This window comes from Coloeus monedula (genome assembly GCF_965178545.1).
Source record: "Coloeus monedula genome assembly, chromosome: 8".
Classification (NCBI taxonomy): domain Eukaryota; kingdom Metazoa; phylum Chordata; class Aves; order Passeriformes; family Corvidae; genus Coloeus; species Coloeus monedula.
The window spans coordinates 35,988,703-36,001,027 of NC_138788.1; the positions used below are offsets into that span (position 1 = coordinate 35,988,703).

At 43.7% G+C, this 12,325-nt stretch overlaps 1 protein-coding gene across 1 annotated transcript in view; it reads right to left on the bottom strand.

The window, feature by feature from the left end:
* The window catches only part of ADAM12 (ADAM metallopeptidase domain 12), a gene marked incomplete at both ends in the record, with an annotated part of 161,516 nt that overhangs the window by 67,627 nt on the left and 81,564 nt on the right, over positions 1 to 12,325 (bottom strand). The window contains 2 exons of the mRNA XM_082286369.1: positions 2,470 to 2,546; positions 6,151 to 6,229. Of these exons, the coding sequence (XP_082142495.1) occupies positions 2,470 to 2,546; positions 6,151 to 6,229 (156 nt within the window). The remainder of the gene's footprint in view (positions 1 to 2,469; positions 2,547 to 6,150; positions 6,230 to 12,325) is intronic.

Sequence of the window (12,325 nt, forward strand, 5' to 3'; positions counted from 1 at the left end):
TGCAAGTGAAAGTGCTGCTCCAGGGACTGTCCCCACCTGGGGCCACATGGCCTCACAGTGCCTTATGTCTCCTCCCACAGCTTGGAGTCTTTATCATGACATGGAAAAGAAAGAGCCCTTGCTCCAGCGAGTTGGTGACAAGTACATTATCCTATCCTATCCTACCCTGCCCCATCTTTTCCATAACTATTCTTTCAAGCTAGCAAAGCTGCCAGCGAAGAAAACCATGAAATTCTTTTGGACTGCCCTTCTTTCGGAGCCACCTGGTCTAATGGAAGGTGTCCCTGCCCATGGCAGGGGGTGGAACAGGATGAACTTTCAGCTCCCTTCCAACCCAAACCATTCTGTGATTCTGTGATTCTGCACAGGCAATATCTGGGAGTTATTGCTGCCTGGGAGTTGTTGCTGTTGGTTATTGGGCTGTGAAACAGGTTTGGTGGAGTGAATCAACAGGCACAGGACCCTTTTCACAAACTGTTCTCGCTCATGGACACTCTTGTTTACCAACCTCGGCAGTGAAGCAGGCACAGATACTGCGATTTATCCTCAGCTGATCTCCTACTGCAACGAAACATGCACTGCAAAGGAAATTTCCGAAATTTTGTACTGCAAAAGGTGCTGCTCTGTTTTTCCTGTGGAGAAGGAGGCTAATCCTGTCAGCTTGCACTCTGGGGACTTGTCTGCAACAGTGTCAGAAAAATGTCACTGCCAGCATCTGCTGTCTTGACGTATCTGAGCTACCTAAAACTGGGAAACAACTCTGGGAGCTCCACAGTTGTAAAGCAAGCACTCTGGAGAAGAAAGAAAAGACTTCTAATGTGGAGAAGGGTATTTTCTCTTGAGACTGATTAATTTCCAGGTAGTCTGGAACAAAGACATCAATGCAGACCCTGTCCCACGAGGTACAAATTTTCCCTGTAGCCCTTGCAGAACTGTGATCCCTTTAACTAAAATATTGAGAGCTCTGCATTAGGTTTTTACATACAGTTTTAAATTCTGGCTATATTTTACAGTGAGAATGACAGATGAATGCTGACTGTTCATGCAAGGGGTTCATTAAACTTTTGGAAGATGCTGGATCCATAGTGGAGCACCCATAAAGCCCCTGTCTGTGTGGGAATGAGCCAAAGGAATCCCATCCACTACAGCAAATGGGTCCCAGAGGGAGGGATCAAACTGTTTGCACTCTGTTGCTCTGTCCCAGAGCTCCCTTACAAAAGCCTTGACAATGCCACTATCACACAAAATGCAAAACCAAGGGGAAAAGATTCCAGCCACTCCTGCTGTTTGTGGATAAATTAAACCCAGAAAAGGCTGAGACAGCTGGAAATCTGACAGGAAAACTGGGTTTTCCAGGGAGAACGCTAGAGCCAATTTACAGTTAATTACTGTGATTTGGAACAGCTCTGTGAGTAAATACCAGTCTCTGATTGCCCAAGTAAGGAAGATAATTGTTTCCTGAACTGTGTCCATTGTGTATTGAAAATGTTGTCAGATCATTCCTTTGTCAAACTCGGAGAAGGTTTGGTTTTCTGTGATGGGAATCTGCTACTCTGCTGTTAACAAGCAGCTAAAATCCAAAAGCTGAGCATCTTACCTGCCATAAACACAGTTAATTGAGCTCCACAACCGTGCATATTCTATATACCATAGAATCTTTGATTCTCTGATTTATGAAGCCACCTCTCCTAATGATGAAGCTGCTGGACAATGAGTGATTCCACAGCTGGCAAAGCAGTCCTGACAGCACTGGTGAAATGGTTTTGAGGACAAAGAGGCCTGGAAAGCCACTGGACACTGCCAGTACGAAAATGAGCCTAGCACTGCAGTGCTGCAATGGGCACAGAGAGGGATGGGCAGCAGGAGAGAAGGGATGGCTCCTGGAAAACCCCCCAGATTGTGTTATCTATCCTTTGCTTTTTCTCTTCAGAGGAACTAGAGGGGAATTAATTTGTAGAGATTCATCTAACATTTGAAAAAAGATCGAATCATAGAATCGTTTATGCTGGAGAAGCCCTCCAAGGTGACTGAGTCCAACCATTCCCCAGCACTGCCAAGGCCACACTGCCCCATGTCCCCAGCTGCCACACCCACAGGGATTTTAAACCCCTCCAGGGATGGGGACTCCACCACTGCCCTGGGCAGCTGTGCCAGGGCTGGACAAACCTTTCCATGAAGAAATTTGCCCCAATATCCAACCTAAACCTCCCCTGGCCCAGCCTGAGGCCGTTCCCTCTCCTCCTGTCCCTGTTCCCTGCCAGCAGAGCCCGACCCCCCCGGCTGCCCCCTCCTGTCAGGGACTTGTGCAGAGCCACAAGGTCCCCCCTGAGCCTCCTTTGCTCCAGCCTGAGCCCCTTTCCAGCTCCCTCAGCCGCTCCTGGGGCTCCAGCTCCTTCCCCAGTATTGATTCATTCATTAAAGTCAAACCAAACACTCAGGAGCTCGAATCTCACTGAAATCTTGGCTCACCTGAGTCCCGAGCAGGTGCTGAGGCTGACGGAGGACTCGGGGTACCCCTGCACGTGGCCATGGTAATAGCAGTGACCCTGTGGCAGGAAGAGAAAACATTTCAATGGTCACAAATGCTCTTTGCTCCTGATTTTCCAGCCCTTTTATTTCCAGGTGATTATCAGTTTCAGGCTACAGCATTCAGAATCACACTGACAGCACCTTTCCTGTCCCACCAAGTATTCACTGGGCTTAACAGGCCAAAGAGCTCCTAAATGGAAACCTTGGGTGCTCCTTAAACCCCAAAAGGTTATAGGAGCTTTTTTTGTTCTGTGTTCTTATTTTTTAAAGGATCAATAATGTTAAATTTGTATGACTGCACCCCTTTTTCTCTTTTATTTAAAGCTACAATATGGAATATTTTATAAAATTAATCAGATGAACAAATCAGCTGCCACACTTTACTGCTGTCTAGAGAGAACCCTATTTTTACTTAAGGGCATTTAGACCTATATCTAAAACTAGATCTAAATAGATCTATATCTAGATCTATTTAGAGTTAGACCTATCCCTATAGGAGGTAGGTATGCAAAAAGAGAAATATAACAAAGCCAATCCCAACCCTATAACTTGAAAAAAAAAAAAATCACAGAGCAAATGAAGGGGAAGGAAAACACGTTGCAAAGGAAACTTATTATTGAAATACCCAACCAAGTAGCTGCATGTTATTAAAAACAACCAAGAATAAAGGGGGTCTTCTATTTTGAGAGACAACAGTCCAATTTCATTTTGTGGCTAGGTTATTATATTTCTTTAATAATCCAGTGCTTGCAAAAGGCACCCACAACAGAGGGTTTCTGAGCACATCCACATATCTGTCTGGAATCAAGGCTAATTTTATTGTTGACTAAAGGTTATATTGCATTCCCAATTATGTGACTGGCTGGAAAGCAAGGATTGTGTCACGCCCAGCATTTCTTTTCTCGTGCTCCTTTGAATGCCACGTGGAAACTGAAAACTCTGCTGTGAAAGGTTCCTGTCTGATTAAGGGAAGTTATCAGTGGTGCTGTAACCTGACAGTCATCTCCCTGTGCCTTTTAATGCTTCGTTCATTATTGCATTAATTAACCTTTCCAGTCTGGGGCATGGTTTCCACTCACAAAGCCTCACAGAGCAGACTTCGAAAGACCACCTCGATTTTGGTGAAGAAAACAACAGTCATGGAAATGTTGGGCAGGATGGAATGATTCAGACAGGAATCTTCTGCAAATGGAGTTTATGCCAGGAGAAATGTTTGTTTGATTTCCAGCACGAGCAAGTGAACACAGAACAGCCAGCTCTGACTTTCTAAACACAAATCTCAGTGGCTTTTCTCAGTGGAAGAATCGACAGAAACAGGGTGAGAGTGTTTTACTCTCGGGTATTTTTATCATCAATCCTCATAAACACATTAGCAAAGACAAAGCCACAAGAGAGGGAGGGAGTCATAGACTGAATTTTTTTGAGGGTGATCACTTCAGTCACAATTGCTGTGGATGTCAAAGCTTTCGGTGTGGGTGCACTACTTCACTTTATTTTAGTGTTAGCAGTTACATGCATCCAGTCGATAGAAGAAAAATCAATGCCCCCCCCCACTCAAGCACTGAGACCCTTAGATGCTAAAATCAAAAATAAATTAGGTTTATTCTCATTGCTTAAAGCAAGCATGAGGCAGAGGTGACGTTCCAAGCTCCTGAGAAAGAAATCTTTGGGTTTGAGCATCACCAGAGCTGAGCACAGGCCCAGTGAAGGGGGGAGGGGAGCCAATATCTCACCCCACGCAGCTGCTGCTGTGGTCCAGCTGTCTTTATCTAAGAGTGGATTATGGCAAAGGGCCTGATTTCTTTCCCTCTCCACATACAACTTGTCATTTTATTAACTCTGAGCTCCTGGTTGTGGCCCATTTCACAATTTCTCTGAGATCCAGCTACGTGATGCCAAAGTTCAGTATCGAAAATGTAAACTTATCAGAGCATGGCCTGCAAGGGGACTGGTAGAAAATTGATTTCTAGCTCAGTAACTCCACTGAATTGCAGGATTTTTTTCTCTGCTATCAAATCTTTTTATTCCTGCAAACTAGTATATAAAATGGATGACCCCTTAAAAGCAAATAATTACCAAGGCTGATCCATCATACTTAAAACAGTACTCTACTCTTATTTGAGATCATTTAATAAATAGCAGCTTTTGACAATTTTTCAGGTGCTATAAATTGAAAAATAACCCAGGCACTGACTCGTGTGCTAGAGAACTGCCCAAATGACAGCTCCACAAACCTGCCTTGCTTTGACCTCCAAGCAGAATTTGACTAAGCAACTTTTCAGTGGAAAATCAGATTTGGTTTCAACTCCAGACTGTATTGATGCCCTCAGTGAAGAAGAGATATAAAAATAAAATCGGAGACTTATCTTTTCTCAACCATACTGCAGCATTTAATGAAATATGAATTCACTGCTCTCTCTCTTTTAGGCAGCAGAATGCACTGTCATTATTAATCACAACTTACTTTGCCATTATGCAAACAGACATTGTTTTTTAGCAAGGAAAACCTGTCATTAGCTGTACACATAGTCCTGTTAACTCAGGTAAATCTCTAAAAGACTCATGTGCTTCATTTATTTCCTTTTACTTCCTTCAGGAGTCTCTGCAGCCTTCCTGCTTCTAAAACAAATGACTATTTTCTCCTGAGCTGATTTTGAAGGAGATATGAGGACCCAGCAAAATGAAAGCGCTGAAAGCTTCCAAAATGATTGCTTCACTTGGGGTGTCTGGAGCTATAATGAAGATGCTTTTTCAGAAGATGTTATGCAGGGAAACAATTCCTTCCCCTGATCCCAGCAAAGCCCATTATGGATGGAAACACAAAACACGATGCCTCTGCTGACAGTGTCAGTAAGTAAATACCATAACATAACAAATACTTTATGGGACTTAGGCAGATAAAAGATAAGCTTTGTAATTAAAATGGCTTGCTGCATTATTTCTAATTAAGGCATTCATGCTGTCAGAGGACAAAAAATGTTCCTGCCTTAAGAGATTTTATAGGTAAAAAGCAGGTTTTAACTACTTATTTTGACAAGCTGTATTTTTAAAAAGATATATATATTTTATAAATATTGATATATGCATATTTATACACGTACATAAATACACATACACACACACACAAATACAAGCATGAAGTACATCCATAACATATTTATGGCCTGGATTTAAAAGTAAACCAAACCAACACCCTCTCCCAAACTCCAGCCATGACTTCCCCAGTGAGGAAAGACACCCAAGCCTTCAAACATCTGACATGAACTTTTGCATTCTGGAAATCAGATGTTTAGGGGTTTTTTCCAAACAGAACCAGGGCTTTTCTCCATAACTGATCAGCCATGGCTGCCATAATTAACAAATTTTAGTGGGCTTATTTCCAAGAAGCAGAAAAAAAATCTCACAAATTTTAAAAGTCACCTGGTTGAAACTCCAGAGCTCGCCTTTAAAGTCTCCCCCTAGAAATTCACGTGTAGGATCAGAGCAGTCACACAGACACTGAAGGCAACAGCAAAAAAAGATCACACGTTGAGCTGTTTCATCCCAGGGCTCAGATCCTGGCAGAGAACATTTTGGACTTTAGGGATGAAGCATCATCTACCCACGAAAGCCCAACCTTACCGTGTGATTGTGTGTGAGAACCACGTCAGTGCCGTCCTGCAGATAATGGGTCTCTGTGAAGCCTCTGGCTAACAGGCCCCTGGAAAAAACAGAGCACACGGAATATTGAGGCCACCTCACCTTGAATTTATCCTTTAGCAGTTCTGTTTGAGATAAGGATCAAAGCCAGGCATTAAGGATTCGATAACTACAGGGAATAAGGGAAAATAGAACTCCAAATATTGAAGCTGCAGGACACGAACACTTCCTGTGGTAATTGTGAATAGACTACAAGTTTCCAGACTCTTTTCTCTTCCAAATGAGGACTCTGTGCCAGCACATTTCAGTGTTGAATCTTCCATGTAATTTTCAACACATTTTAGGTTAAATGGGAAAACTGGGGTTTGGAGTATTGTTAAGTAATGGTGGTTTGTTGAAAAGGAAAATGTTTTCCCTGTGTTCCTTATTTTCCCATCCAATCTGTTGTATTCATCAGCAAGTGACCACCCAAAGACTAATTTTAGCACTTGGTGAGTGAAACAAACTCCTTTCATTGGCACTCCAGGGAAAACACTGCACGAACATCACAGAAGTTACAGCACTGGATTTATTCCGGTCATCTGAAAGGATATTCACAAATGGAAATGTAACAGAATGATGCACCAGGAGACTGTGCAAGATAAAGTCGGGGATGAGGCAGTTTGTTCCTATTCTCTCCACACTTCCCCTCCAGCCTTTGGCAATGGGATAAAAAAATTTGGACTTGCAATTGTCATCTTCCAGGAATCTCCAGGGAGAGGCATGTGTGTGACAACTACGAAAACTCTTTTTGTAGGGAACTTGTGGAAGAGGGAAAGCTGCACCTGCCTCTTTTTTTAAAAGAAGAAATCTTGCTATTGATCTGTTTTCAACTCCTTATCTAAAGAGCATTTCTAACACAGCCAGAAGGAGGAATTCTCATTCACATTTACTCCTGACATAGGTCTTGAGCTGTGTCCCTCATCACAAACATCCTTGAGTTTTGACAAAATTTCTGGTGAAATGCAAAAGCACAATATAGAAGGAGGCAAGAGATAAATGCCACCATCACCTTCAGAAACCCGGAGACTGTAGAGTATTGAAAATCCCTGCCTCTGCATTTCACAGCGTTCATCCTGTTCCACTTCAAATTGTGTTTGTCCCTTGGGTTGTTCATTCGAACAAACCAGGCCCTTTCTTTTATTTAAAGCTGGTTAATGCTGCAGCCTTGCAAATATTCTGGGGGGAACTATTCCACAGTCGTGGCACACATTTCTTGTATTTGTATAAACATTGCAACTAGAGCATAAACACACATTTAATTTTCATTACTGATTAATTTGCAGCACATTAATATCCAGTGGCTCCATCAGGATCCGGTTGTGCTAGGAACTCTACGAACACTTATTAGGGAGAAAACCCAGCTTTAAAAGCCTCTGTCTTGAGGAAGGGAAAAGAAAAAAGAATGAAACAAGACCTAAAACTAAAAAGAAAAGGAAAAAAAGAAAATAAGGAAGTGGCAAGGAAAAAAATGAAGATCCAACACATTATGGTGAGTATTCAAGCAGGGATGCTCACATTTAACTTTTAAATTTTTCAGCTTGTGGGAAATATTAGCATATTAATAGATATGGAATGTTAAAACACTGCAGCATTTGGTGGGTCCTTCATAGGAACTGGATCTCAGGCAGCCACCACACCCACAGCAGGATTCAGGTGCCCAACCACACATCTCATGTTGGTTTAGATACACAATAATAAATGACACCAACCCCCAGGGACACCCGTGGTGCCTCACAGGACATTTAACTACAGTGGTGATCTCACCTCTTGTGCCTGCAGCCTTCTCAAACCCCGCCAGGAACTGTATCCAGTGGGCTGTATCCAACAATCATGGAATGTTTTGGGTTGGAAGAGACCTTTGAGATCTTCCAGTGCCACCCCCTGCCATGGGCAGGGACACCTTCCACTGTGCCAGATTGCTCTGAGCTCCATCCAGCCTGGCCTTGGGCACTGCCAGGGATCCAGGGGCAGCCCCAGCTGCTCTGGGCACCCTGTGCCAGGGCCTGCCCACCCTCCCAGGGAACAATTCCTTCCCAATATCCCATCCAGCCCTGCCCTGTGTCAATGTGAAGCCACTCCCCTTGTCCTGTCACCGCACGCTCTTGTAAAAAGTCCCTCTCTGTTTCCTACTGTCTCATTATCACAAAGAGCAGTTGCTTCCATAATTATCTTTATTTATCTAACACTGCTAAGTTCTGCACTTAGCAGGCATTAATTGCCTTTGTAAAGGCAAGATCCCATCGCTGAAGCCAACAGAGTTTTGCTGTGCACTTTTTGGAAGTGGGATTTCATCCAGGACAGGGGAGTGAGGTTCATTTAATGGGACGAAGTACAGGCAAAGGTAACAGATGTAGCAGAAGGGCAAAGTGATTGAGCAACACACTTGCTTTGTGCTCTGCTGTTTCCACGGCGTTTGACAGCAATGATGATAAAGGTGACCTTTCTGCTGCTGTTGATTCTGCCCTCAGGCACAGATTTAGAAATATTTCATAGATCTGTAGGTTTGAATACCAGAAGGGATTTGTGATCACCAACTTGCCCTGCCCCATTACAGGGGTCATTTGACCCAAATTTATCTTCTGCTACAATGACAGGGAAGGAACCAGATCCATTTTCTTACTGTAAAGAGCCCTTGCCTAGATCACCCGTGATGACGGAGCTATCACAAACCTGGCGGGATTTAAACTAAGCCCTACCTAAAACCACTGTACTTTGTATCTGTTTTAAGTGTGCCAGCATTCAGTTTCCAGCCACCGGATTGGATCTCATTCCCTCACATCAGAGCTTCATTTTTGTTTGAGTCTTCCATGGAAAATTGTACTCACTAAAGTGAGGAAACACAGCAGGTAAACAAGTTCCTGGTGTCAGCAATGTCTCTGTCAGGATTAAAGTTTGATGCAGACCCTGAAAATACTGGCTGAAAGCAAGAATTCCCAGTGTGAGCTGTAAAAGACTGGTAAGAGCACCAAGATGATGGAATCCCACTGTTGGGCTAACCTAAGGAAAGAAAAAGAATGCCCCAGTGTGGAACACAGAGCTGTGGCTATCCCTGGCAGTGCCCAAGGCCAGGCTGGACATTGGGGCTTGGAGCAGCCTGGGACAGTGGGAGGTGTCCCTGCCATGGCAGGGCTGGTACTGGATGGGCTTCAAGGTTCCTCCAACCCAAACCACTCTGTGACTCCACGATACCAAACCATAGAAATTCCATGTGCCACTGCAAAAACAAGAGAGTTTTCCAGGAGTCTGCACTAACCCTCCTTCAGTTTGGTAACTCAGACATCATTGCTGAGACATCTGCTCTGCTGCCACACCGGTGCTGGTGCCAGCCTGAGAATGAGCCAGGGAAAGGTTTCCTCCACGCTGTTCAGGGTGAGGACCTCTGTGAGATGTTGCCAAGGAGTCCAACAACTCCTGGCAGAGGAAGGAGCTGTTATCCCCACCTGCAAAATGTCCAGTGTCCTAAAAGCTGTGTAGCTGTGTATGCAGAGCTGGTACCCAGGGACAGCAAGGCATTTCTTGACAGGTTATGAAAATTAAGTGTAACAAGCACTCAAATTCCACTACTGAGGGTGCACCACTTCACTTTCCAATTATGGCAATAACGTTTAACACAGCAAACAATCAATCCAGCATATGTATCTATTAGGTAATTTAATTACCCTCCCACCCCCCAAAGATATGCAATACAATGGATTGATTTACATTTCTGGTTTTGACCCGGAATAAAGGAGATTAATAGAGGAAAGTAAATTAATTTAGATGGCAAGCTACTTAGCCTAATTGGATCAATGTAATTCTGAAAGAGCAGGGATCAAAATAACATTAATATAACATAGAGCAATTCATCACCATGTCTGGAGTTTCAAATGTTGCCAGCTACAATGCTCAGCAGTACCAGATGATTATCAATACTTTGCCCTGCATGAAGAGACAGAAACAAATGCTGTGGAGAACTGCATCAGCTGCTTGATGTGATTTTAAAAAATCAGCTGAAACAACACTACAACTTTATCACTGATGCTCCAAAGATGCAAAAGTGCAATTCTTGAGCACAATTACTCGTGTGCTTAGTCACTGGGTTTATCAGCACAGTCATTTTTTCACATTTCACAGGATCACAGGATGGTTTGGGATGGAAGGGACTTCAAAGCTCATCCAGTTCCACCCCCTGCCACAGGCAGGGACACCTTCCACTATCCCAGCTTGCTCAGGATCAAATTTCTCGGAGCCAAATGAACAAGTAGAAGCTTCCATGGCCCAGAAGGATAAATTTTATGCCTCCTGATCTACGACAGACACAGCACAGGAGCTCTCATCCTCTGTAAGTCAGTAGAAAACCTCCTTGTCAGATTTGCTGAAACATTTTCAGGTGTCAAGCAAGTAACCCAAGCCTCAGGGGATATGATGAATATTATTTAAACTTCTAATCCTCACCTTCCTGGCCCTCCACAAGGTGAAATCTGAGGTGGTTTGTTTGGGGAGGGAAGAAATGTCCTGGTTCAAGCACATCAGATTTTTTTTCCTGAATCCATTTAATGACAGGAGTGGTAATTTAACACACTGCCTCTCACTTGCAAATGAGAAAATCAGTCTCTGCTCTCCAGGCGCCGATATATTACTTCAAAAGGTTATAATGATATTTCATCACCCAGGGAGAGTCAGACAGACAGTCACAGGAGTCAGAGATGGAAAAAAAATCTAGTGGATCATACAGGGGGCCTCCTGGAAGCCAAATGTGCTATAGATCAAACCAGGTTCTGCCTCATCAAGCTGCAAATGTCAGGAGCAATGCTGATCCCACCACTTTCCAAGGGAGATGTCTTTGCATTCCAACAGATGTTACTGTCATGATGCATTTCCCAAAATCCAGCCTTTTCTAGTTTCTCCTAGTCCACTTCTTCCACCAGCTGAGGCAATGACTTTCCTTCTTGCTACATCTGTCATTCACACAGATTATGATCAAATTTGTCCTTCAGCCATCCAGGCACCAAGTGCAGACTCAGGCTGTAAAAAAGGACAAGAACTGTGCACTTCTCACGTCAGTGCTACTCAGGAAAAATCTCAGCACCTTCCCAGCAGGAGCAGACCCTGGGGTTCAGCATCACAAGGATGCCCCCCTTTGGTTACCTGGTTTCTCAGTGGTGGAGAGAAGGTGCTACTGAGCCCTACTGAGCTTTGGAGAGGAACAGAACACTTTGTGTGCTCTGAAGGCTGATTTTCTGCTTCCCCCTGGCTTTGATTCACAGCTCTGTGTAGTCACTCTACTTTAAGAACTGGTGTTTTAGGAAGAACATTAAATATTCTTATGACTTTTTAAAGGCTGGCAGTCAGCTGCTGTGCTGCCCTGTGGGACACTGACCATGGCAAGGCAGAGGTGGCTGTGCTCCCCCCTTCCCCTCAGGAGTGCTGCCTGCAGCTCACACGCACACCTGACCTTCACTCAGACTTCTTACTCTTTTCTGTCCTTCCCAGTGATCAAGTGCCTGTTTTCTCCCCCATCCAAGCACTCTCACTCTGTTACACAAACTCTTATTAAAACCCCTCCAGCAATGCATTTGAAACCTTTCCTTCATCTGGGGGAGGTGAAGAGACTGAAACAGGATGGTGAACAGGCAGGTATAAAAAATGTCATTTATTCTGCCTACTGACACCAACCTACTCCATTAATTCTTAAGCATCTCAATTCAGGCCATTTCGACCTTTACACTGAAATTAGTTGGTATTTCTTCAATTGCTGTATTTTTTTCCCAGGTACATCCAGAGGAATAAACAAGTCTGTTAAACCTGCTGCCTCTGCTGTGGTGGTCTCAGTGCAAGCACTCACAAAGGTGATGTTCACAGAGGTGTTTTTCAATTCTTCTTTCTCATTACAATGTAAAAAATGAGTTCAGCATGGGTAATGAGTTTCCCATGCACAGGTGCCTAACATCATTCTATTCACAAAACCACCTCATATTCTTGAAACACACCATATTCTTTCCCCTTGTTTAATTATCTTAAGTGATTTGAAATGCTTTTGGACATTTTCCCACTGAATGTCTCCACTTCATAATATCCTATCTGCTACACTCCAGTGTGCTGCCACAGAGGGGCTGCAATGTCATAATTGAAGAAC